At 50.2% G+C, this 20,647-nt stretch overlaps 1 protein-coding gene across 4 annotated transcripts in view; it reads right to left on the bottom strand.

The window, feature by feature from the left end:
• Positions 1 to 6,280: 6,280 nt before the first annotated feature.
• RHOBTB2 (Rho related BTB domain containing 2) overlaps positions 6,281 to 20,647 on the bottom strand; it is a 32,511-nt gene continuing 18,144 nt past the window's right edge. For 2 of the 4 annotated variants that reach the window (XR_015170023.1, XR_015170024.1), the window contains 8 exons: positions 19,921 to 20,106; positions 18,245 to 19,269; positions 17,825 to 17,943; positions 16,150 to 16,300; positions 16,003 to 16,055; positions 11,703 to 11,791; positions 10,598 to 10,703; positions 6,281 to 9,255 (listed from right to left, as the gene is read on the bottom strand). Coding sequence is in view for 2 of the 4 variants with exons in the window: in XM_086416282.1 (XP_086272408.1) it covers positions 9,038 to 9,255; positions 10,598 to 10,703; positions 11,703 to 11,791; positions 16,150 to 16,300; positions 17,825 to 17,943; positions 18,245 to 19,269; positions 19,921 to 20,106 (1,894 nt within the window). In the remaining 2 variants the exon portion in view is untranslated. The remainder of the gene's footprint in view (positions 9,256 to 10,597; positions 10,704 to 11,702; positions 11,792 to 16,002; positions 16,056 to 16,149; positions 16,301 to 17,824; positions 17,944 to 18,244; positions 19,270 to 19,920; positions 20,107 to 20,647) is intronic. The other 2 variants (XM_086416282.1, XM_086416283.1) reach the window with 1 other exon arrangement.

Here is a 20,647-nt window from a genome sequence, read left to right as displayed (position 1 = left end):
CGGCCCACTACCAACTCCTCTCCCACTTGTTTATCTGGAACTTCAGCGGTAGCGTTTAGGGTCCAGCCCCCACAGGGTCACCACCACCTCTGACAACTCTGCAGGCAGCTCAGGGCGCATGTTCTTCCACAGCCGGGGAGCAAAGCAGGTTTTACTTTCCAGTCTGGAGCTGTTACTTTCTTTCCCTCCCAGGCTGGACCCAATGCCCACAGCTAACAGCCAATCCAGAGCACTGCAACCTCCAAAAACCTGTGGCAGAGACCATCCATCTGCAGCTTCAGGGTCACACCCGGAAAACATCAACAAGGGAACATGGAGGCAGCAGCACCCAAAGGATCCCCCAGCATGACTCTTCATCACTAAGAAGTCAGAGCGAACTCTTCCAAAAATGTGCCCAGAGTGAAAGCTTAGTGATTCTCCCAACTTTCTGATCAAAACAGCTTTCTCCCCCAGATTGGCCTTGGTCTTACACTGACGAGACTCTATTTCTTATTAGACAGTCAGCACCAGGCAGAGCACTGCAGGAAGCAGGGATGACACTCTGGTTGTGGGGGGCGCCCCTCTCTCAAGCAGGTGCTGGACTACGAGTGTGACAAGCCCTGTCATTCCGGGCTTAGTCCAATCTAGGCACAAAGGGGATGGAGTAGAATTACAGAGGAACCCGACCCCAGCTGATACCTCAGCACAGAGTAAAGGCAGACATCTCAAGTTACCCAGCCTGGGAAACGCGCACCCACTCCACTGCAGACGCAGCACACCTGCTCTGGTCTACTGTCCTCTCTGCAGGGCAGACACAGCCCCCAGCTGACTCAGCCCGGGAGGCCCAATAATAGCCATATGGGAAGCTTAAATAGACCCAGGAAATGAAAAATGTCTCCATAAAATCAAGATCTATGACCACTGAACAAACTCTGTGTTAGACAACATATGTAAGACACAGTATGGAAAAGAAAAAGACTTCTGAAGTAAAAAATGGGAAGGGAGAATGAGAAAGCTAGTATATTGACAGAACTCTCTGGTCAGAATACAAGCAGTCTACAAAACAAAAATAAAATAGAAGGTAATGCACAGTTGGATGACATCATCCACTCAACGGGCATGAGTCTGAGGAAACTCCAGGAGATACTGAAGGACAGAGAAGCCTGGTGTGCTGCAGTACACGGGGTCACGAAGAGTTGCCCACAGCCGAGCGACTGAACAACAGCAACAACAATACATGCTCGTGTCAAGTGAGTAGAAGAGATAATAGCTGTTGTGTGTGTGTGTGTATGTGTGTGTGTTAGTCGATTAGTCGTGTCCAACTTTTTGTGACCCCATGGACTATAGCCCACCAGGCTCCTCTGTCCATGGGATTTCCTAGTCATGAATACTGGAATGGGTTGCCAATTCCTCCTCCAGGGGATCTTCCCGACCCAGGGATCAAACCCAGGTCCCCTTCCCTGCCAGCAGATTCTTTACCATCTGAGCCACCAGGGAAGCTCAATTCCATCCATAACTCCCCCTTAGTTTGCCTTCAGCGGTGTTGTCCAAACCAAGGAAGACATTTGATAGCTTCCACATCTCTCATTCCTTCCTTTTTCACCATAGTCTGTATGAGACTCATAGAATGCTTAAGAAGAAATATAAATATTGCGCGTACAGGGGCAAGAAGTCAGAGGCTGTATCTATAAATCTGTCAAATTAAAGTATAGATCTTGGGTCTAAAAAAAATTAAGTGCTATTGTGTCCATATAACTGGAGGGAGGAGATTAGACTTTCACATAACCTGTCAAAAGCCTGTGGGTCTCCAGTGGAAAACCCCAAGTATTATAAAAAGATTATTTTTTCTATGCTTCTACCACTTCTACGTTGATCCAAAAAAGCAGGTATGATGGGTATTGTAATTTTTTTCACTGATCTACATCCTTGCACAAACAATTATTTTCAATTCGTCCCTTGAACTGAAGCAAAAGTTCTTGGGCTTTTCCCTCCTTTTGTGCATCTCCACTCTGCCACAAGGAATTAATATCAGCTGTCTTTTTAAATGGCACCCCACTCCAGTACCCTTGCCTGGAAAATTCCATGGACGGAGGAGCCTGGTAGGCTGCAGTCCATGAGGTCGCTAAGAGTCAGACACGACTGAGCAACTTCACTTTCACTTTTCACTTTCATGCATTGGAGAAGGAAATGGCAACCCACTCCAGTATTCTTGCCTAGAGAATCACATGGACGGAGGAGCCTGGTGGGCTGCCATCTATGGGGTTGCACAGAGTCGGACACTACTGAAGCGACTTAGCAGCAGCAGTCTTTTTAAAACGTTGATCGATTTTTCCTTTGTGAACAAGTCTGTTCATATTATTACCTTTCCCAAGAAAGAAATAGACAATTGGTTGCTTTGTACAATACATATGCTTATATTGCCCCTGAAAGAATTTTCCAGTGACTAAACATACTTTTCCATTACTTTAGAATCTTGACCTGGCTATTGGTTTTCTCACCAGAATAAAAGGGAAACCAGGAAATAAGTTTTGTATATTGACAAGTCATTCCTACTTATTGTAAGACTTCTCGAAGCTGATTTCGAAGTTTTGGTAAGATATTCCAAGAGTCCAGAAAACTTATCTGCTTTTAAAACTTCTGGGCTTCTCCAATACAACTCTGCTTGAAATGGCAAACTAAGCTGTGGTCAAACTCCTTTGTTCTATAAGTCCTCTGAGGGACCAACTGTATATTCATACTTCTTAAAATACGGAGCCACGTTTCTCTGAGGCTTGGCCTCTTCATTTTGCTTAATATTGTTCCTGGGTTTTAGAAGGACAAAGTAATCATCAAAAAAAAAAAAAAATCAAAGGGCTTTTTCAAAGAGTTTATCCAGTAGCGAGACAAAAAGCTTTTCCTGTGAGATCGAGAATAAGACCAGGATGCCCTGTTTTACTACTTCTATTCAATATCTTATTGGCAATTCTATGCACTTTATTTTGGCTATTATTACATCAGCTCCACCTCAGATCATCAGGCATTAGATCCTGGAGGTTGGGGACCCCTGCTCTAGGGGGTGTTCCCTCTGTTGTTGGGCGTGGACTATGTAGGCGGTGTCATAGGCCTGGTTGCTAGGGCCTACCTTTGTGGAGGCTGCCAGCTGTTCATTAGTGGTACCTGGTCACAAGGAAGCTGGCTGCAGAGCCCCATGGGACCTGGAGCCAGTGCTGGCTCACTGGTGGGCATGGCCAGGCTCCAGAAAACTCCAGGGCTGTTGCCCACCCACTGGTGGGTGAAGCCAGGTCCTGGGGTTAGTGCCAGATGACTGGCAGGCAGAGCCATGCCCTGGAGTCTGGCTACAGGGCCCAGGTATCCCGAGTTAGGGTTAGATCACTGGTGCAGGCTGGAGGTAGGGGGTAGTTCCTGACACAGTTGGGGATCGAATCTGGCGTGTCCTGAAGCTTGTATTGGCCTGCTAATAGGCAGGGTTGGGGCCCAGTTGGTCCTAGGACAGGGTGTCACCTGCTGTGTACAGGTTGCGTCCACAGTCTGCAGGACTGTGGTTTTCTTGCATTCTGCCCCCTGGACAGGGTGAGGCTGTCCAGAGGCTAGTGAAGGTTTCCTGGAGGGCAGGGCCCTTACCTGCCCACTGGTGGGGGAAGCTGGGTCTTGGCCCACTGGTGGGCAGTGCCATGTCTAGAGGCATGCCTAGAGGTGGCGGTGGGCTCAGGACGTCTTTACTCAGGTGTCTGATGATGGGTGGGGCTGTTAGTTGTTTGGCTTGAAGCATCCCAGCACTGTGGACAGTGACTGCAATCATGAAATTAAAAGACACTTGCTTTTTGGAAGAAAAGCTGTGACAAACCTAGACAGTGTGTTAAAAAGCAGAGACATTACTTTCCGACAAAGGTCTGTATAGTCAAAGCTATCATTTTTCCAGTAGTCATGAACAGATGAGAGTTGAACCAAAAAGAAGGCTGAGAATTGAGGCTTTTGAACTGTGGCGCTGGAGAAGACTCTTGAGAGTCCCTTGGACAGCAAGGAGATCAAACCAGTCAATCCTAAAGGAAATCAACCCTGAATATTCATTGGAAGGACTGATGCTGAAGCTGAAGCTCCAATACTTTGGCCACCCGATGCAAGAGCTGACTTATTGGAAAAGACCCTAATGCTACGAAAGATTGAGTGCAGGAGGAGAAGGGGGCAACAGAGAGTGAAACGGTTGGATGGCATCATTGACTCAGTGGACATGAATTTGAACAAATTCTGGGAGATAGTGAAGGACAGGGAAGCCTGGCATGCTACAGTCCGTTTACATGCTGCAAAGTGTTAGACATGGCACCCCACTCCAGTACTCTTGCCTGGAAAATCCCATGGACGGAGGAGCCTGGTGTGCTGAAGTCCATGGGGTCTCGAAGAGTCGGACACGACTGAAGTGACTTAGCAGTAGCAGCAAGCGTTAGACAGGACTTAGCAACTGAACAACAATAACAACATCCCAGCAGTGGTGCCTACAGGCTGTTGGGTGGGGCTGATCAACCCCACCCAACTCATTAGCTACTGGGGCTAATGAGCTAGTGGGAAGATCCCACGATAGTGCCTATGAGCACCCGTATCCACCAATAGAAGCTTCCAAGTATGGCTGTTACTGTTCAGTCGCTAAGTTCTGTCCAACTCTTCGTGACCCCGTAGACTAGCCTGCCAGGCTCCTCTGTCAATCCCCTTTATGGATCACAGTCTTGTCATGGCAAAGGGGCTTGTGTAATTCAGTGAAGCTATGAGCTATGCTATGCCGTGCCACCCAAGATGGGTGGGTCATGGTGAAGAGTTCTGACAAAACATGGTCACTGGAAAAGGAAATGGCAACCAACTCCAGTATTCTTGCCATGAGAATCCCATGGACAGTGTAAAAAGTATAGCTGTTACCAGTGTCTATACCCACAGCCTGAGCCACACCCACCCACTGCCTCTCTGGGACACTCTTTAAGACCAGCAGGCAGCTCTAAACCAGCTTCCCATCAAGTGACCACTTTTGCCCTAGGTCCCAGTGCATGTGTGTGCTCTTTAAGACTGAAGTCTCTGTTTCCTCCAGTCCTGTGGGACACGCAGAATTAGGACCCTGCTTTCCTTCAAAGCCAAAAGCTCTGGGGGTTCATCTTGCTGATGCAGGATCCCTGGGCTGGAGAGCCCAACTGGGGCTCAGAACTCTCCTGTGGAAAAACCCTGCAATATAATTCCCTACTTGGTGGGTTGTCCAACCAGGAGTATGGTACTTGATGATATTATGAGTCTGCCCACTCCAACCATCTCAGTGTGGTTCCTGCTTTATGTCTTTAGTTGTAGAAGATCTATGCTGGTAGGTTCCTGTCTTTTTTATCAGTGCTTGCTCTGCAAATAGTTGTAATTTTGGCTGCCCGTGAGAGGACCCAAGCTCAGGGTCTTTCTGCTCTGCCATCTTGCCCCATCTGTATTGTGATCTTGTTTTCAGAATAAAGGCATGCAAGGGGGCCTCTCCTGGTGTCTCCTCCCCTTCTCTGCCTCCTCCTCTGTTTACCTTTCCCAGTTCTTAGTGGGAGGTTTCCTTGCTTGAGTACTCTTAATGTGGAAGATGCACTGCAGCACCCTCAGTCCAGGGAGGGCACATCACTTCCTCTTACTTTAAAAAAAAACTTTGTAAGCACTTCAGCCCGCCTTCTACCACACCTATCTCTACAGTATTCCAGTCATGGCAGGGTGATGTTATGAAACTAGTACTCCTCAGTTTATCTTTTCCATCTCAAAACTTCGTGTGCCCAAGACTGGCATGGCGGGACCCAAACTAGAATTGGCCGAGTATGTAGGGACCCTCAGGGTATGGTGCCCCAGTGGAGTTTGGTAGGGGTCCTACCTCAGTGGCCTTGGTGCAATAGCCCTTTGCTCTTCCCTTTCAGAGGTCCTGCCCTACTGCCCCTCTGTTCCCCGGAAGTCACGTGTTTCTTGCTTTTGCTGTTCCTTTTGTGGACGGCACTCTGCCTTCATCTTCAGAGGAAGATAGAAATGAATTCTTGTCAATCAAGTGTCAGGTCACTTATCCCTTTCTCGGAGGACGTCCTTAGTGCCCACCTAAAGTATTAGCCTTGTCAGTGTTCATCATGTTTATTTAAGGTAAGCTTGAGGAGAGCCTGAAGTTGCCTTGTTTTATATCCAGTCCAAAGAGCCCCTGACCCACGACAGGCACTCAATTGTTTCACTAGTGGTTGTTTATCTTTTCACTCTTCTCTCCATTGGAAGTTCTCACCTTAGAAGAGTTTGTTGGAAATATCAAACAGTACAAGAAAGGCCATTAGGTACAAAATACTCATGTGTTTATGAATTCATGACCAAATTAAATATGCAATTTTATATAAAAAGAGGCATGTGTGTGTTTTTCTCCCCCATCCTCCCGTTCTCCTCTAGAGTTCTGAGTGACGTGGGTGCAGGAGTGTGTGTTCTTGCTGTGTGACCCACTCCTTCCCTCTCGCTTTTATGCCTCAGGCTCAAGCTTGCCCTGTGTGAATGTGTCTCCTGCTCTGACTCAAGATTTCTGGGCACCAGGTTCCTGGGGGACTGGAATTCAGCCCCTCCGCCATCCCTCTCCTCCCTGCCCTTCCCCTGACTGGGCTGGCCCAGGTCCCCCACAGCCTCCCCAGGTGGTATCTCTGAGTCTCACCTGGGCTTGCTGGGCTCCTGGAGGTATGGACTGGTTCTGACGGAGCTATTGGAAGGGGTGCCGAGACCCTGCCTGCTGGGATCCTGCTGTGGCCTCTCACTTGTGAGCCTCCTGCCACTCCTGAGCCGCCTTCCCTTTCTGTCCCTGCTGGCCTTTCTGCATCCTCATCTTTGGGCCAGACGCCTCAGGCCTGTAAGCTCATGGAGACCTAATTCCCCTGCTGTTGGATTTCAGGTCCTGCCTCTCCCATCCCCCTAGAGTTCTTGGGAGGCCCCCATGGCCCCTCCTACACCCTTCCCAGAGTGAAGGGGCTGGTGCAGAGCAGCACACCCCACCTAGGAGGTTCCCCTTCTGTCCCCTTCACCTCAGCCTCACCCTGAGCTCAGCAGAAGTGAGCTGACCAGCCAGTAGAGGGCAGCACATGTCTGGTTTCCAAGCCTGCCACCTGGAGGACTTGAAGGGGAGGCAGCCATGGCCTTGAAGTCTAGGGCTCGGACACCAAGGGTCACAGCCATTCAAGACGCACTTGACCTGCCACCTCCTGCTCCTTCTCTTGACAAGGCCTTGACCTCAAATCTCTAGATCTTGGCACCACAAAATTGATGCAGAGGTTCCATTTTTTGTGGGGGGGGGGGGAGCGGGCGGTTGCTCTATGCCAGATAATTGGGGGTGGAGCCCCCCACACCGGGCCCTGGGACCAAAACCCAGTTCCTCTCCTTAAAGCATCTTTCTTAGATGAGATGAGTCCTGAGTGCTGAGGACAGGAGCTCAGTCTCTCTGGCTCCACCTTCATCAGAGGGATCCTGTGTTCTGAATCTAACAAGGGTGTGTGGAGTGAGATACAAATCAGAATCAGAAAAGGGGGAGAGGGTCAGTTGTGGCCCAGCTTTCCCCCATGGGCTGCAAGATACTGTCTTAATCCTCCACCATCCTCCAGTCTCCTCCCTCCTCTTCTCTGGACTGACCTTGGTTTTGCTCCTGTTCAGTTCCCCCATTCTTCCCTGTTATCACCAACCAGCACTGAGTAAGGTCACGTACTTCATTACGATCCTTCTTTACAAAGACTCCTATTCTCCATGTCAGTGCCCTTTCCCCTGACCTTTGACCCCTACCGCATCCCACCCCTTCAACACGGTCATATCCTATGGAGTTACCTGCTGAAGTTGACAACAGATTGATTCTCATGATGGGTCCAACACCATGGTGATTCCCAAGCCCCCCTCCCCGCCCCTGCAATCTCATCCCCAGCATGCTGAAGGCATGCACCATGCCCTCCAGAGTCAGTCAGTGGGGCCAGGACATCCTCGGTCACAGCCGGTTACACTGCTTTCCTGAAAAGCATCGGAGTCAATTTTACCACCTCGACCATTGCCTCATCCACATGGGGTCCCCTGCTTGGCTTTATAAGAATGAGAGCCATCCAGGGTCTTTTTCTGCTTTTCTTCTTTTGAGGGGACAGAGGCCACAATGCTTTTGTCGGTGGTGATTTTGTTCATTGTCTGCATATTTTTGCAAAATTTACCCTCTCCCCATTAGAAGCTGTGCTGGCCAGCAGCGGGGGGGGAGGAGCCCAAAGGAGCATGGGATTGCTGTACTCAGGTCCCATCACCCTCTACTTTCTCTCCCCCTGTTCCAGTGTTTCCTTTTGTTTCCATCTCCAAACCTGAGCGGTAAAGGATGGGGGGAAAGAGAAGTTTCTCATTGCACCAAGAAGCACTGCTTCCAGGGCTGAAGCTCTGAAAAACCTCTGCCACCTTCTCAGGCCTGGTTGCCCACAGCCCCGGAAGCAATGCTGGCAGAGGGCAAGCCTTCTACTTGCGGCTTCTGGCAGCTGCACCACAGAGGTGGAAGCCTGGAGTTGGGCTCTGAAGGCTTAAGTTCTACCCTGACTTTTCCAGTGAGGATTTGAGTAGGCTCCACGTGGAAAGGCCCACAAAGCCACTATAACCCTTCAGTTCCATAAATGGAGACGTGGGGCCAACAGAGGTAGGACCCTGCCTGCCCACTGCTGCTCCCTGGGAGGGGGCTGCCTGTGCAGACCAGGACACACAGCTTCCCAGCAGGAGAATTTCCCCTTTGATGCTAGGGTTCTCCGACCCACAGACAAGATGCCACAGTCCTCAGCTCTCTCCCCGATGCCCGCCTCCAAGAGTTGTCTCCCGGCCAGCCATGGAATCAGGACCTCTGCACAGGGCCACTGCTCTGGTCCACGAGGCCAGGCTCCCTCCTCTCTGTGCTGAGCTATGTTGGCTGGTGAGAGCAGCTCCACCCAAAGGGTCCTGGTTATGCGAGTCCTCTGTCCCTGGGAGGTGGAGGGGGCGATGCGGAGGAGCAGAGGGGCAAAGACAAGTGGGGACAACAGCAGCAGGGTCAGAAGAGGGTGGCAGCATCTCAGACCACAGCCGAGGAGGAGGATGGGGACGCCGAGGAGGCGGCCGAAGAGGACGCCGAGGACGGACTATTCCAGAACAACCAGCGCCGCTTGGGCTGCCGCTTCAGGTGCAGATAGTCCTCCTTCTCGCGCTCCTTCCGGGCCCGCTGGTAGTGGTCTTCCTCCTTCAGGTACCAGACGGGTGGCCACCGGTGTTTCTCGAAATACTGCTGGTTTTCTGGGGCAGAACGGCAGTAGGGCTGGGTGAGGAAGACGCAGGAGGAGGGGCAGAGGGACTCCCACCCCTGCCCCGCTGCCATGGAACATGCCTCTGGTCCTCCTAGGCCCACATGCCAACCCCTGGGGACCAGAAGTGGAAGCCCTGCCTTCACTGAGCCCCCAAAGAGAGTCAGTTGCCCAGGGAGTGGAGCCGACGGTCCACACTGGGGAAAGGCATTTCCACTTGCGTCTTTCTTCAAAGGCAGAGGGAAGATCCTATCAAGGCTTGGAGAATAAAGCAGGCTGCGACAAGGGATGAGGGAGAAATGGTGAGAAGAGCTGTGGGCAAGAAGATGCTCGGCCTGGCTGGGCTGACAGCAGGTGCAGCTGGCAGAGCTGAGGTTCTGAGAGGGGAGGTACGGGGGGTGGGGGTATGCAGGAGCTCAGATGGGAGGGAAGGCTAGGCTGAGGGGTTTGGACTTCTTCTGGAAGGTGTGGGGGCTCCACGAAAGTTTGGGACCAGGGAAGTGAGGCAGTTGGAGCTGTGCTTTAGAAAGAAAATGCTAGAAGGGTGACGAGGAGAGAGCAGGAGTGGGAGAACTGGTAGAGTACTAGGGAGGAGGGTCACAGCAAAGCAGACCGTGCCCAGTGAAGACCAACTGGGGGAGGCCAGCCACACCTCTCCCTGGATCCCATGAATCCTGGACCCCTGGATTCCTGTCAGGCCCCAGGACCTGAGACATCAATTAAGCAGAGACCAAGCTGCAGGGACCCCAGAGGATGCCCAGATCTGTGTTGTCCAAGCTGTGACTTGTGCCCATTCCCAGGTTATGAAATTAATGTCAAGAGTCGTGAACAGTATTAAAAACAACTGATAAATTTTTCAATATGTGTACTCGGTCACAAGGTAAAATGTAATTCTTGATAAGCTAGAGGGGTGGAATGTGGGGATGGGAGGGAGGCTCAAGAGGCAGGGGATATATGTATAATTATGGCTGATTTGCATTGTTGTTTGGCAGAAACCAACCAACATTGTAAAAATTAACAAACAAAAATGGATTTCTTATTGTGGAGTTTGATCCACAAACATCTAAAAAACACCACCTCTAGTCTGACTGTACCTGTGAAAAGCAGAAGCTCAGAGGGGCAGAGTGAATTGCCCACAGTCTCTGGCAGGCTGGGGCTGGGGGGCCGCCCTCCACACCAGCGCTTTTTCCAGGACCCCTCCGCTGGGCTGGGTGCATGTTTGCAGGCTACTCCCCACCCACAGGGGTCTTTGGCAGCCTCTGGGCGCCCTGGGGTCAGGTCAGAGGCTTGGACCCAAGGAGAGGGAGGCGACAAATGCCGCTGGGGATGCTCACCTGGGGACATGGCCTTCATGTCTCGGGGGAACTTGCGACACACATTGTTGTAGTTGGTGCAGATGTGGTGAAGACACCAGTCAGCCAACTGGTACGCACAGTGGAACTGGGAACAGACAGGAGCATGTCTGTGCTGGGACCCCTGGGACAAGGTCTGCACACAGATGTCTACTTTTGCCTTCAGAGCCAGAGCTTTGGCGCAGGTGGCCAAAGGCCCTGAGTCACAAAGAACCCACCTCGAGTGGCAAGGCTACACAAAACCACGATGGAATGACATGGATTTGCTCTTTGGCACCATCACCACCACCTCACCCGTGACCTGCCCCCAGCAGCCGCAGAAACCCACAGTCCTATGAGGTGGCCTCCTACTGGGTCTGCCCTCCTCAGATCTGACCCCTCGTCCTCCATGCTGGGCCAGAGCAGCCTGCACTAAGGTGCTGACAACCGGGCTTAGAGAGCTGACCTCCCAGGCATATCTGCATTATTTTAACTTCAGAAACTAATCTTTACAATGTTTGGCACCCTGAGGGCTGGTAGGGGAGATTTTGCTTGCCTGTTCTAGGTGGCTCAGACAGTAAAGAATCTGCCCGCAGTGCAGGACACCTGGGTTCAGTCCCTGGGTCAGCAGGATCCCTTTGAGGAGGAAATGGCAACCCACTTCAGTATTCTTGCCTGGAGAATCCCAGAGACAGAGGAGCCCGGCAGGCTAAAGTGCACGGGGTCGCAGAGAGCCAGACATGACTGAGCAACTGACACTGTCACTTGGGAAAATGGAGGAGGAAGTTCATCTTAGATGGAGAGTCCCCAGTGTGCCTTAAATGACTCCAGCCGGCAGCAACCACGTCTATACAGGGCTCTAGTTTCCCTCCCCGGCCCAACGGTTGCCTGAAGTCTCTGTCCCTTCCTGCCACAGCCAGCCTCTTCTCTTGGCATGTTGGGGTGAATCCTCTGGCCTGCAGGATAAGATGGGTCTGCCCACTGGGGGAACCAAGTCTGTCAATGGGTTTCCTTCCTACCCACCACCTCCCAAACCCTCCCCATTTGCTGCCAACAGGCAGAGCCCAGAGCTGAGAATGTTGCAGAGATTCCTTCCCTGTCATCCTACCTGAGCCAGTTCCAGGAACACAAGGACGTCCCCGTCGATGTCCACCATCATCTGGGTTGCTTCCATCAGCCCAGTCACTGTGTACTGCTCTGTGACACACACACAGCCAGGAATGGGCTGAAGAACCACAGGAGTGGACAGGCACTTCTTTATCCCCTCCCCGACCCCAGCAGGGGCCCACAGCAGGGCAAAGAGAGGTCCGGGGCAAGTCCCAACAGGCCAGGAAAGGCCATAGGAGATTTAAGTCTGCTCCTACCAGTGAGGAAACCAGGATTGGAGCAAGACTTTCCCACTGGAGATGAGGTGGGAAGTGAAGGCGGAGACTAGAATAACCTATGAAGCTTTTTAAGCTACATATGTTGCAGCAAGGAGTTATACAGGTGGGGTGAAAGCCCCCACCCCTGAGAATCAGCCATTGATACTGATGGGAGAGGGTATTAAATCTCAAATTTGCTAAGAACTATAGATTAGAACTAAGGATTAAATCAAGTTGTTCATTTTAATTTAAATTTTGTAACAAATTGTGTACTAACCTTGCATTTCATGTTAAGACCTTTCTAGGGAAGAAGTAAACACTTTGAGTTCTGAATTTTAACTGTGTCAGTATAAACTGATAAAGTATTTTATCTTTAAAAGTAATATGTCTCAGCTGAGTCCATGGGAAAAGACCTAGAAACAACAGCCATCCCAATAGCAAAAGCATTGCTAATGCAAATACTGTAGCCTTGAAATCCCACTTCCAACTACAGGAAGCCAAGACTTCTTAGAGAAATGGCTGATACGGGTATGGGGCAGGAAATGTACACAATGAACCTGGCACATCTTGTCATTCCAGAGCATCGAAAGCTCTTCTAGAGACTCTGCAGCCAACTTGAGAAGACTTCTACAGGTTAAAGGAACAGCAGAGTATCTGAGTTTCCATAAAGCTAATTGCAATTATTTAAAACCGATAGCTGGAATCAAGATTGCCGGGAGAAACATCAGTAACCTCAGATATGCAGAGGGCACCATCTTTACGGCAGAAAGCGAAGAACTAAAGAACCTCTTGATGAAAGTGAAAGAGGAAAGTGAAAAAGTTGGCTTAAAACTCAACATTCAGAAAACTAAGATCATGGCATCCAGTCCCATCACTTCATGGCAAATAGATGGGGAAACAATGGAAATACTGAGAGACTTTATTTTGGGGGGCTCCAAAATCACTGCAGATGGTGACTGATGCCGTGAAATTAAAAGATGTTTGCTCCTTGAAAGAAAAGCTATGACCAACCTAGACAGCATATTAAAAAGCAGAGACATTACTCTACCAACAAAAGTCCATCTAGTCAAAGCTATGGTTTTTCCAGTAGTCATGTATGGATGTGAGAGTTGGACTATAAAGAAGGCTGAGTACTAAAGAATTGATGCTTTTCAATTGTGGTGTTGGAGAAGACTCTTGAGAGTCCCCTGGACTGCAAGGAGATCCAACCAGTCAATCTTAAAGGAAATCAGTCCTGAATATTCATTGGAAGGACAGATGCTGAATCTGAGACTCCAATACTTTGGCCACCTGATGTGAAGAACCGACTCATTTGAAAAGATCCTGATGCTGGGAAAGATTGAAGGCAGGAGAAGGGGACGACAGAGGACAAGATGGGTGGATGACATCACTGACGTGATGGACATGAGTTTGAGTAGGCTTCAGAAGTTGGTGATGGACAGGGATGCCTGGCATGCTGCAGTCCATAGGGTCACAAAGAGTTGAACACGACTGAGCAACTGACTTGAACTAAAAACCAATAGAGTATGTTCAAGTCCAAAAATTCATAATCACATGTAATATTAATAACAAAAAATCAACTGGTCACTCTCAAAAGATGATAGCAAACAAATGTGTGTCTTGAAAACTGGTAAACAGGGACTTCCCTGATGGTCCAGTGGCCAAAACTCTACACTTCCAATGCAGGGGACCAGGTTCAACCCCTGGAAAGGGAGCTAGATCCCACATGCTGCAACTAAAGATCCTTCATGCCAGCACTAAGACTCCACTGCAGCCAAATAACTACATAAATATAAGAGAAAAGAAAAACAACTGGTAAATTAAAATACCACATATTCACCTGCCTTTCCTACATGAACTATTCTACTGGGAAATCAAACCATAGGTGAGGGAAAGTTTCCCTCCTTTTGAAAGTATTCTAACAGATTAAAAAAAAAAAAAAAAAAAAGACTGAACTGGAATATTACCATTTCACAACACTTAATAAATGAATGGATCCAGGCAATAAAATTCAAAGGCTGCTAACACCACAAAAAGCGAGAAAAGCAGATGATCTATGTTTCTTGATGAAAAGCAGAAACAGCCTACAAAATGTAGTCTCACCAAAAGAAGACTCGATCTAATCTAGCCTCTAGACCTGAAGGCCAGTTGATAAGACGGAAACATGGTGGACTACAGAAAGGCGATCAGTAAAAAAATCTAGGTTCCCTGGATCAGAGGGTTTTTCCAACATATCCCAAGGGAAAGTTCTGTTTTTGTTTTTAACAGACAAGGAACTTACAGATTAAAAAAACCTTAAAAGATATATAAAAAATAAAATCATGCTATAGTGTTTCAGGATGCACACTTGGATGATATAACTATGAAGAAGAGTAAGGAAGAACAATCATAAAATCTTAGAGCAATAGGCAGAACGGTTACTTCGGGGTGGGGAGGGCCTATGGTTGAGAGGGACAGACTGGGGGCTCTGGTGTGGCGAGCAAGGGCCACTCGGTTTGTAATAATTTATCAAGATGAACACATATTTCATGTTTTTGTGCAATATTTAACATTTTAAAAATTAAGCTTAAATTAATAACTTCATAGTAAGCTTATATCACAAAACATGTCACTTATTATACAACACTTGGCATTTTCCACTGTTCCTTTACACAGTACATAGAAACATATTTTTTAAATATGTTTTTTAGCGATTATGAAGCATTTCCCAGGAAAGGCCATTCAATGTTATTTTCTATAAGCCTTTCCATGCAGCAGTGAGAGGTAACATTATTAATGGCTACCTTGCAAAAGCCATCCACGTGTGCTTAACCAGTGTGCCTGTTTGACTTGTCTCTGATTGCTTGCTATGATGAAACAAACTTAAAGAAACACCTGAATACATTTTTTTTTCATTTGGGCCATTTCTGTGTAGCAAATCTTTCAAAAGTTATTTAGTCTAAGAGTTTTGGACTATTTTCTGTGTTCTGGGAATGCTGCACCACTTTTTCAAATTGTTGTAGCTGTGATCTTATTTATTTTTTATTTATTTATTGGTTGAACCACTCAGCATGCAGGATCTTAGTTCCCTGACCAGGGATCAAACCCATACCCCCTGCAGTGGAAGTGCAGCCTTAACCACCAGACCACCAGGGAATTCTGCAGTTGAAATCTTTAGAAGCCTCTTACTCCCTGCCCTAAAGCCCTCAGTGTCCCCTGGCCTGCCTCTGCAGGCTCAGCTCTTAACATTTGATTCTGGTCAATCATTTCCACCTCTTCCAGGGACCAAGCGCCACCTTTCAACTCATTTCTCATCATAGGATCGCTGCTTCCCTCATAGCCAAGTCCCAATCTTGATCATCTGCCGAGGGCCACAGCAGCTCTGACACCAGGTCCTTCCCTGAACCTCAACTCAGTATCTGAGGCCTTGCTCTCTGCTGCCGACCCACCCAAGGACATTAACCTGGACATCAATGCCAGTACAGGTACCAACACCAACATCAATGGAACACACATGCTGACTCCAGCTCAGGAGCACCACCTGTCGGCGGGCACCACAGGCTCCACATGACTTCTCATCTGCACTGCACCATCTCTCCTCCTGCCCTGGCACCCCAAGCGCTGCTCCTTGGTCTCCCTCCTGCCCCAGCCCCTGCTCCACCCAAGCCTCTGGGGTTGGTCCATCCTGAAACCTGAGCTCTAGCTCACAGGATCTTCCAGGAATCAAAGAATTAGGAGTGACCAACAATTAGGTCAATGTTTACTGTGTTTCTAGAAGAAAGAGAAAGGGAAGGTGGAAGAGAAGAAGGAAATGAGAAAGGGGAAGAAAAACGAAAGGAAGGAGGAGGAGATGCAAGGGTAGGAATAAGGAATGGTGTTCTGTTCTTTTTGGCTTCTTAAGCTTGCCTAAGTGTGGCCAAGCTGAGAACCTCGAGCCCTGGCATCTACTGGTGCCCACTTGCTGCACCGCAATAACCTCTAGAGAGACCTATAAGGTGACCCCACCAAGCATCCCTCTCACACATTTCCTTACATCCACGTCCTCACCGCAACCCCAATACGCACCGACGTATCTCACGCTATGTAAACGTATCCCCTTGGTGCTGGCGGCCTGTCCCCTAGGAGGAGACAGGTGAGAGAAGAAATCACGACTCCCAGGGGGTCCCTTGACTCCTCCTCCTCCCTGGAGGCCCCTCCCCTGGGCTTAGCTACCTGTGAGGGCGACCAAGTGTGGCAGGCAGAGGCGGTTGGCCAGGATGATGAGTTTCATGTCGTCCAGGTCGGGGCTGGAGGTGAACATGCCAGTGTACAGGTACTCCAGCACAGCCCGCATGCAGCTCTTGCTTGTGTAAGGAAATACCACCTGCGGGTGGGAAGGAATGGAGCAGGCTGCAGCAAGGTCCAGCTTTAGGGAAAGAGCAGCAGTTCTGAAGAACTCAGAAGGCCCTGGCCTGGACAGTTGGTCTCCCATAGACAGGCTGCCACCCCTCTGTGGTCCCTGGACCTGCTCAGAACCCCTCCTTCCCCAAAGGCTAATCTCCCACACCAACAGCCTGCAATGAACCCATCTGCTGAGCACCTGTGAGTAGGGCTCCAACAGCTTTTAAAAGGACCTGGACTCGCGTTAGCATCTTTCTGGTTTGGAGGAAGCATAAAGGAATCCTTCCGGTCACCTGCATCTGGCCCCACTCTATCCTTCGGGAAGCAGTGCAAGTGGGATGTGGATGAACGGAGCGAACACCAGCTGGTCTCTCTGGGCTGCTCAAAGCTACAGCTCTGGGCCTCTGGGATCTCTCCAGAGCGGGACCAACACAAAAACTGCTTTCTCATCAGCCGCCAGCCTCTCCAGGCTGCGCTGGGAATTGGCTGGAACTTTACAGCTGCTTCTGTGACTCTGGAGAGTTCCCATCTCACACGTTGCACATCTCAACCCACTCATGCTTCAGGGAGCAGAGACAACTCAAATCTCGAACTCTCCACTTCACTTCCCAGAAGGACTCCCTTTCCAGTGTGTGCTAAGTCGCTTAAGTCATGTCCGACTCTGTGCGACCCTATGGACTGTAGCCCGCCAGGCTCCTCTGTCCATGGGATTCTCCAGGTAAGAATACTGGAAAGGGGTGCCCTTCCCTCCTCCAAAGGATCTTCCTGACTCAGAAACCTTAGGAAATGCCTTCTCTGGGTTATAGGATGCTATGCTCTAACATTCTTTGTTCAGCTTTTCATTACAGTGCTTGCTGAGCACTGACTAAGGGACCAGAGCTGAGAAGGGTACTCAGTAGAAATAAAAGACCTCATCCGCATACTCAAGGGAAACCTCAGATCAGCTGGAGAAACTTGGTGTGGATCCTTGGAACTTTAAGTAGATTCACAAAGGAGGACACTGTTAACTACAAGGCTGAGGGATGGACAGTCAGTGTCACAGTTCAGAGAAGGGTAGAAAGGAGGTCAGACTTGAACCCCAGTCTTGATTTGGCTAGAACTCCCACTGACTCCTGATGTTTCCTCTAAGTAATTTTCTACCCACTGACTCCCACCCTACACCTTGACTATAAACTCCACTTGATCATGCTCAATTAAGAATTAAAACCAGTTCTATACTGAGGTCTCTTTTCCCCTATTGCAATAGTTTCTGAATAAAAATCTGTTCTTACTGCTTTAAGAAAAAAGTTTTTTCTCAACTATAGAGCTAGGATGTGACCATAATTGCCCATCTTGGTATACTGCAAAGTCCTTGGCTATAGGAGCCATCTCATAAACTTCTCTTGGGCCCATCACTTGGTGGTTTGTACAGAGTCAAGGCTGAAGGAACCACCATGAAGTGACAGATGCCTCAGATGGAAAGGGAGTAAGCCTTTCTCCCTCCCAGCCGTTTCCATCCTAGCCTTACCTCCCTGGTGGAACTCTCCACAAATGGCCCCCCAAACATGGCAGCCATCCAGTCACAGCTAGAAATCAACAGGGGCTTGTGGGCGCTGATGGTGCCATCATCCAGGATGAAGGTCACATCTGTTGGGTGAGAGAAGATGCATCACGTGAGGATGGGGTGAAAGAATATGGGACAACCAACCCCACGGGTAGACACTGCTCCCAGATGACTGCTTCCTCCTGAAGCCACAGTCTGTGAGCACCACATGACCCAATCTCAAGCTGGGGGCTCTAGGTTTCAGGAGCAGAGTTGTGGTATCTCCAGGACATCAGTGGCTGAGATGACTCAGAATGCTACTTGGACCAACCCAGATTCTGCAGAAGGCTCCTGGAGGGAAGTCCCCTGCCTTTGGGACACCAGCTCCTAAAGCCTGTTTCATACCTGAGAAGGTGCCTTTGGCCAAGCACTCCTTAACCCGGTTTGTTCGGCGGACATGGAAGGCCTTGGTGATCTCCTGGTTCATGAAGGCCTCGTTGTTGAGGATGTTGGCCACCATCATGCGCAGATCAAAGACCTCAAGCAGCTCAGCGATGTGGGCGATGTGCATGAGGTCTCGCTCGTTCTCGTCCAGCTCCCCCGTGTACAGGTACTTGAGAACAGCCCGGAACGGCCCTGGCTGGATGGAGTTGTCCATTTTCACCACCACCATCAGCCGGGATTTATAAGTCAGTGGGTCTTCTGTCATCTCTTCCTGGATGCTCACAAAAGCTCGGCTCCAGGAAGACAGCACTCGACCCCGCCCAGGCAGGTACCCTGTCCCATTGCCCCGTAAGATCCCGTCGCTGGTGGATGCCCGGAGCCCAACAGGCCCAGAGCCCCCGCCCTCCTCCACACTCTCACACACGTCAAAGCTGGCTGCCCGGAGCAGGAAGTCCCGGCCATGGTGGTGGTGGTGGTGGTGATGGTGGTGGTGTTGATCAGGGTGACCCCGGTGGTCCTCTGAGCGGGGACCCCCTGACCCCGAGGGTCCCCCCAGCTCCCCCTCACTCAGGTCCATGAGGAACAGGTCATAGAACTTGGAGGAGGATGTGGAGAGGTAGATCTTGTGGGCGAAGATGCGCACCCGCTCCTGAAGCACAAGGATGACGTCTGCACACAGCGGGTCCTCCAGGAGGTGGGCAGGGCACTCCTCGCTGCTGGAGGGGGGGTCGGGCACCACAATGAGTGGGGGCGGCGGCTTGGGGGGCAGGAAAGGCGCCTGCAGCAGGGGCCGCTGCACATTGCGGAGGTGGGACTTCCAGAACTGCAGGTGCCGGCGGGAGATAAGCGCTGCCCGGATGGCGTTGTCGAACACATCCTTGATACCGAACTGCGCCACCACACTCGTCTCGTAGTAGGGGATACCCAGCTCCTTGGCCACCTCTCGGCCCTTCTCCGGGGGAAGGATCTCATTGGGCTTGATGGGCCTGGCACGTTCAAGAAGGGAAGCCAAATTCATGTCGGTGGTGGAGGGGTGGGGGGCAGGGAGATGCATTCCCCAATCCTGTGTGTTTGTCACCTGACTGGGGGCGTCCCTGCTGAGGATCTAGGTCTAAGCCCCATTCCTGCCCTGCTCATTTCCACTCCCTTTCTCCTCTGTTTGGCCAGATCCTACCATTCTTTCAAAGCTCACTTCTAATCCCTTCTTCTTCCAGGAAGCCCTCCATTATCTATGGTAGGCCTGGGTGATCTCCCTGGCTCAGAGTAGTGGGAGGGCTGACTACCTCTCTGGCAATTAGCATGCTGGTTTTTAACATATTCACCTATCCAGTTCGTCTCCCAGCAAGACTATAAGCTCCTTTCATACAAAGATTACCTCTCCTTCTCCTTCTCTCCTCATGATGCTTAGCCCAGTATTGCCCACTCAGTGTGTAATGGATGGATGGATGGATGGATGAAAGAATGACCATTCTTACTGGCCCCCTATGTGAGTCTGCTTCAAATGGAGGGAGAGAAGTGAGGCTCTGTGCATTCTCTCAGGGCTGAGCAGGGAGTTGAGAGACACACAACTTCCCCCCACCCCCTCTTCCCCTTCCCCATCTGCCACCTTTCCCTCCCTAGGCACCAGGACTCCCTACCTAGCCAAGGGTCTCCTGGCCCTATTGACAGCGTCCAGGTCAGCATAACGCAGGTCCAGCTGGCAGCCCACCAAGATGACAGGTGCTCGGGGGCAGAAGTGCTTGATTTCTGGGTACCACATGGTCTTGACATGGTGGAGGGAGTTGGGGTTGGCAATGGAGAAGCACAGAACCACCACATCAGATCTGGGGTGGGAGAGAGTGAGGTTATAGGCAGAAAAAGCTAGTGATAGGTTCCCTGCTGCTGGAACAAGGGAGAACACATACCCAACGGCACCCCTACACTGCAGTCCCACAACTGTCATATGGATCGGCTCACATGATCTCCCCCAAAACATTTAATCATAGCACTTCCTATTTCTGTACCCCCAAGTTAGCACTTGAGAGCTTTCAAAGATTCTTGGGTTGACCTCACAGCTCTCTTGAGATTTAGACATGACCGCTTTTACCATCTCATCTGAGAAAACTCATCTCAGAACAGCCTTCCTAATTGCTCAAAGTCCCAGCGTTACTGGTTAACAGGAGAGAACTGAAACCAGGCCGCCTGACTGCAAAGCCGGCTCCCTGCCCAGCCAGGCTGCCTTCCCGTGAAAGGTCTCCCAGGGCTGTTTTCTCCACTCCTTCCTCCAAGTTTCACAGAGTGAAACTCCTTCCACTCAGTTTCACAGAGTGTCCTCATACCTCAGGGAAAAACCCCATCCACTTGGCTCCCTGAGGCAGCGGGGGC

The sequence above is a fragment of the Bos grunniens genome, chromosome 8, assembly GCF_055505025.1.
Source record: "Bos grunniens cultivar Pamir isolate PY7600 chromosome 8, Bosgru_T2T1.0, whole genome shotgun sequence".
In the NCBI taxonomy this organism is placed as follows: domain Eukaryota; kingdom Metazoa; phylum Chordata; class Mammalia; order Artiodactyla; family Bovidae; genus Bos; species Bos grunniens.
This window is presented reverse-complemented; position numbering and strand designations above follow the sequence as displayed.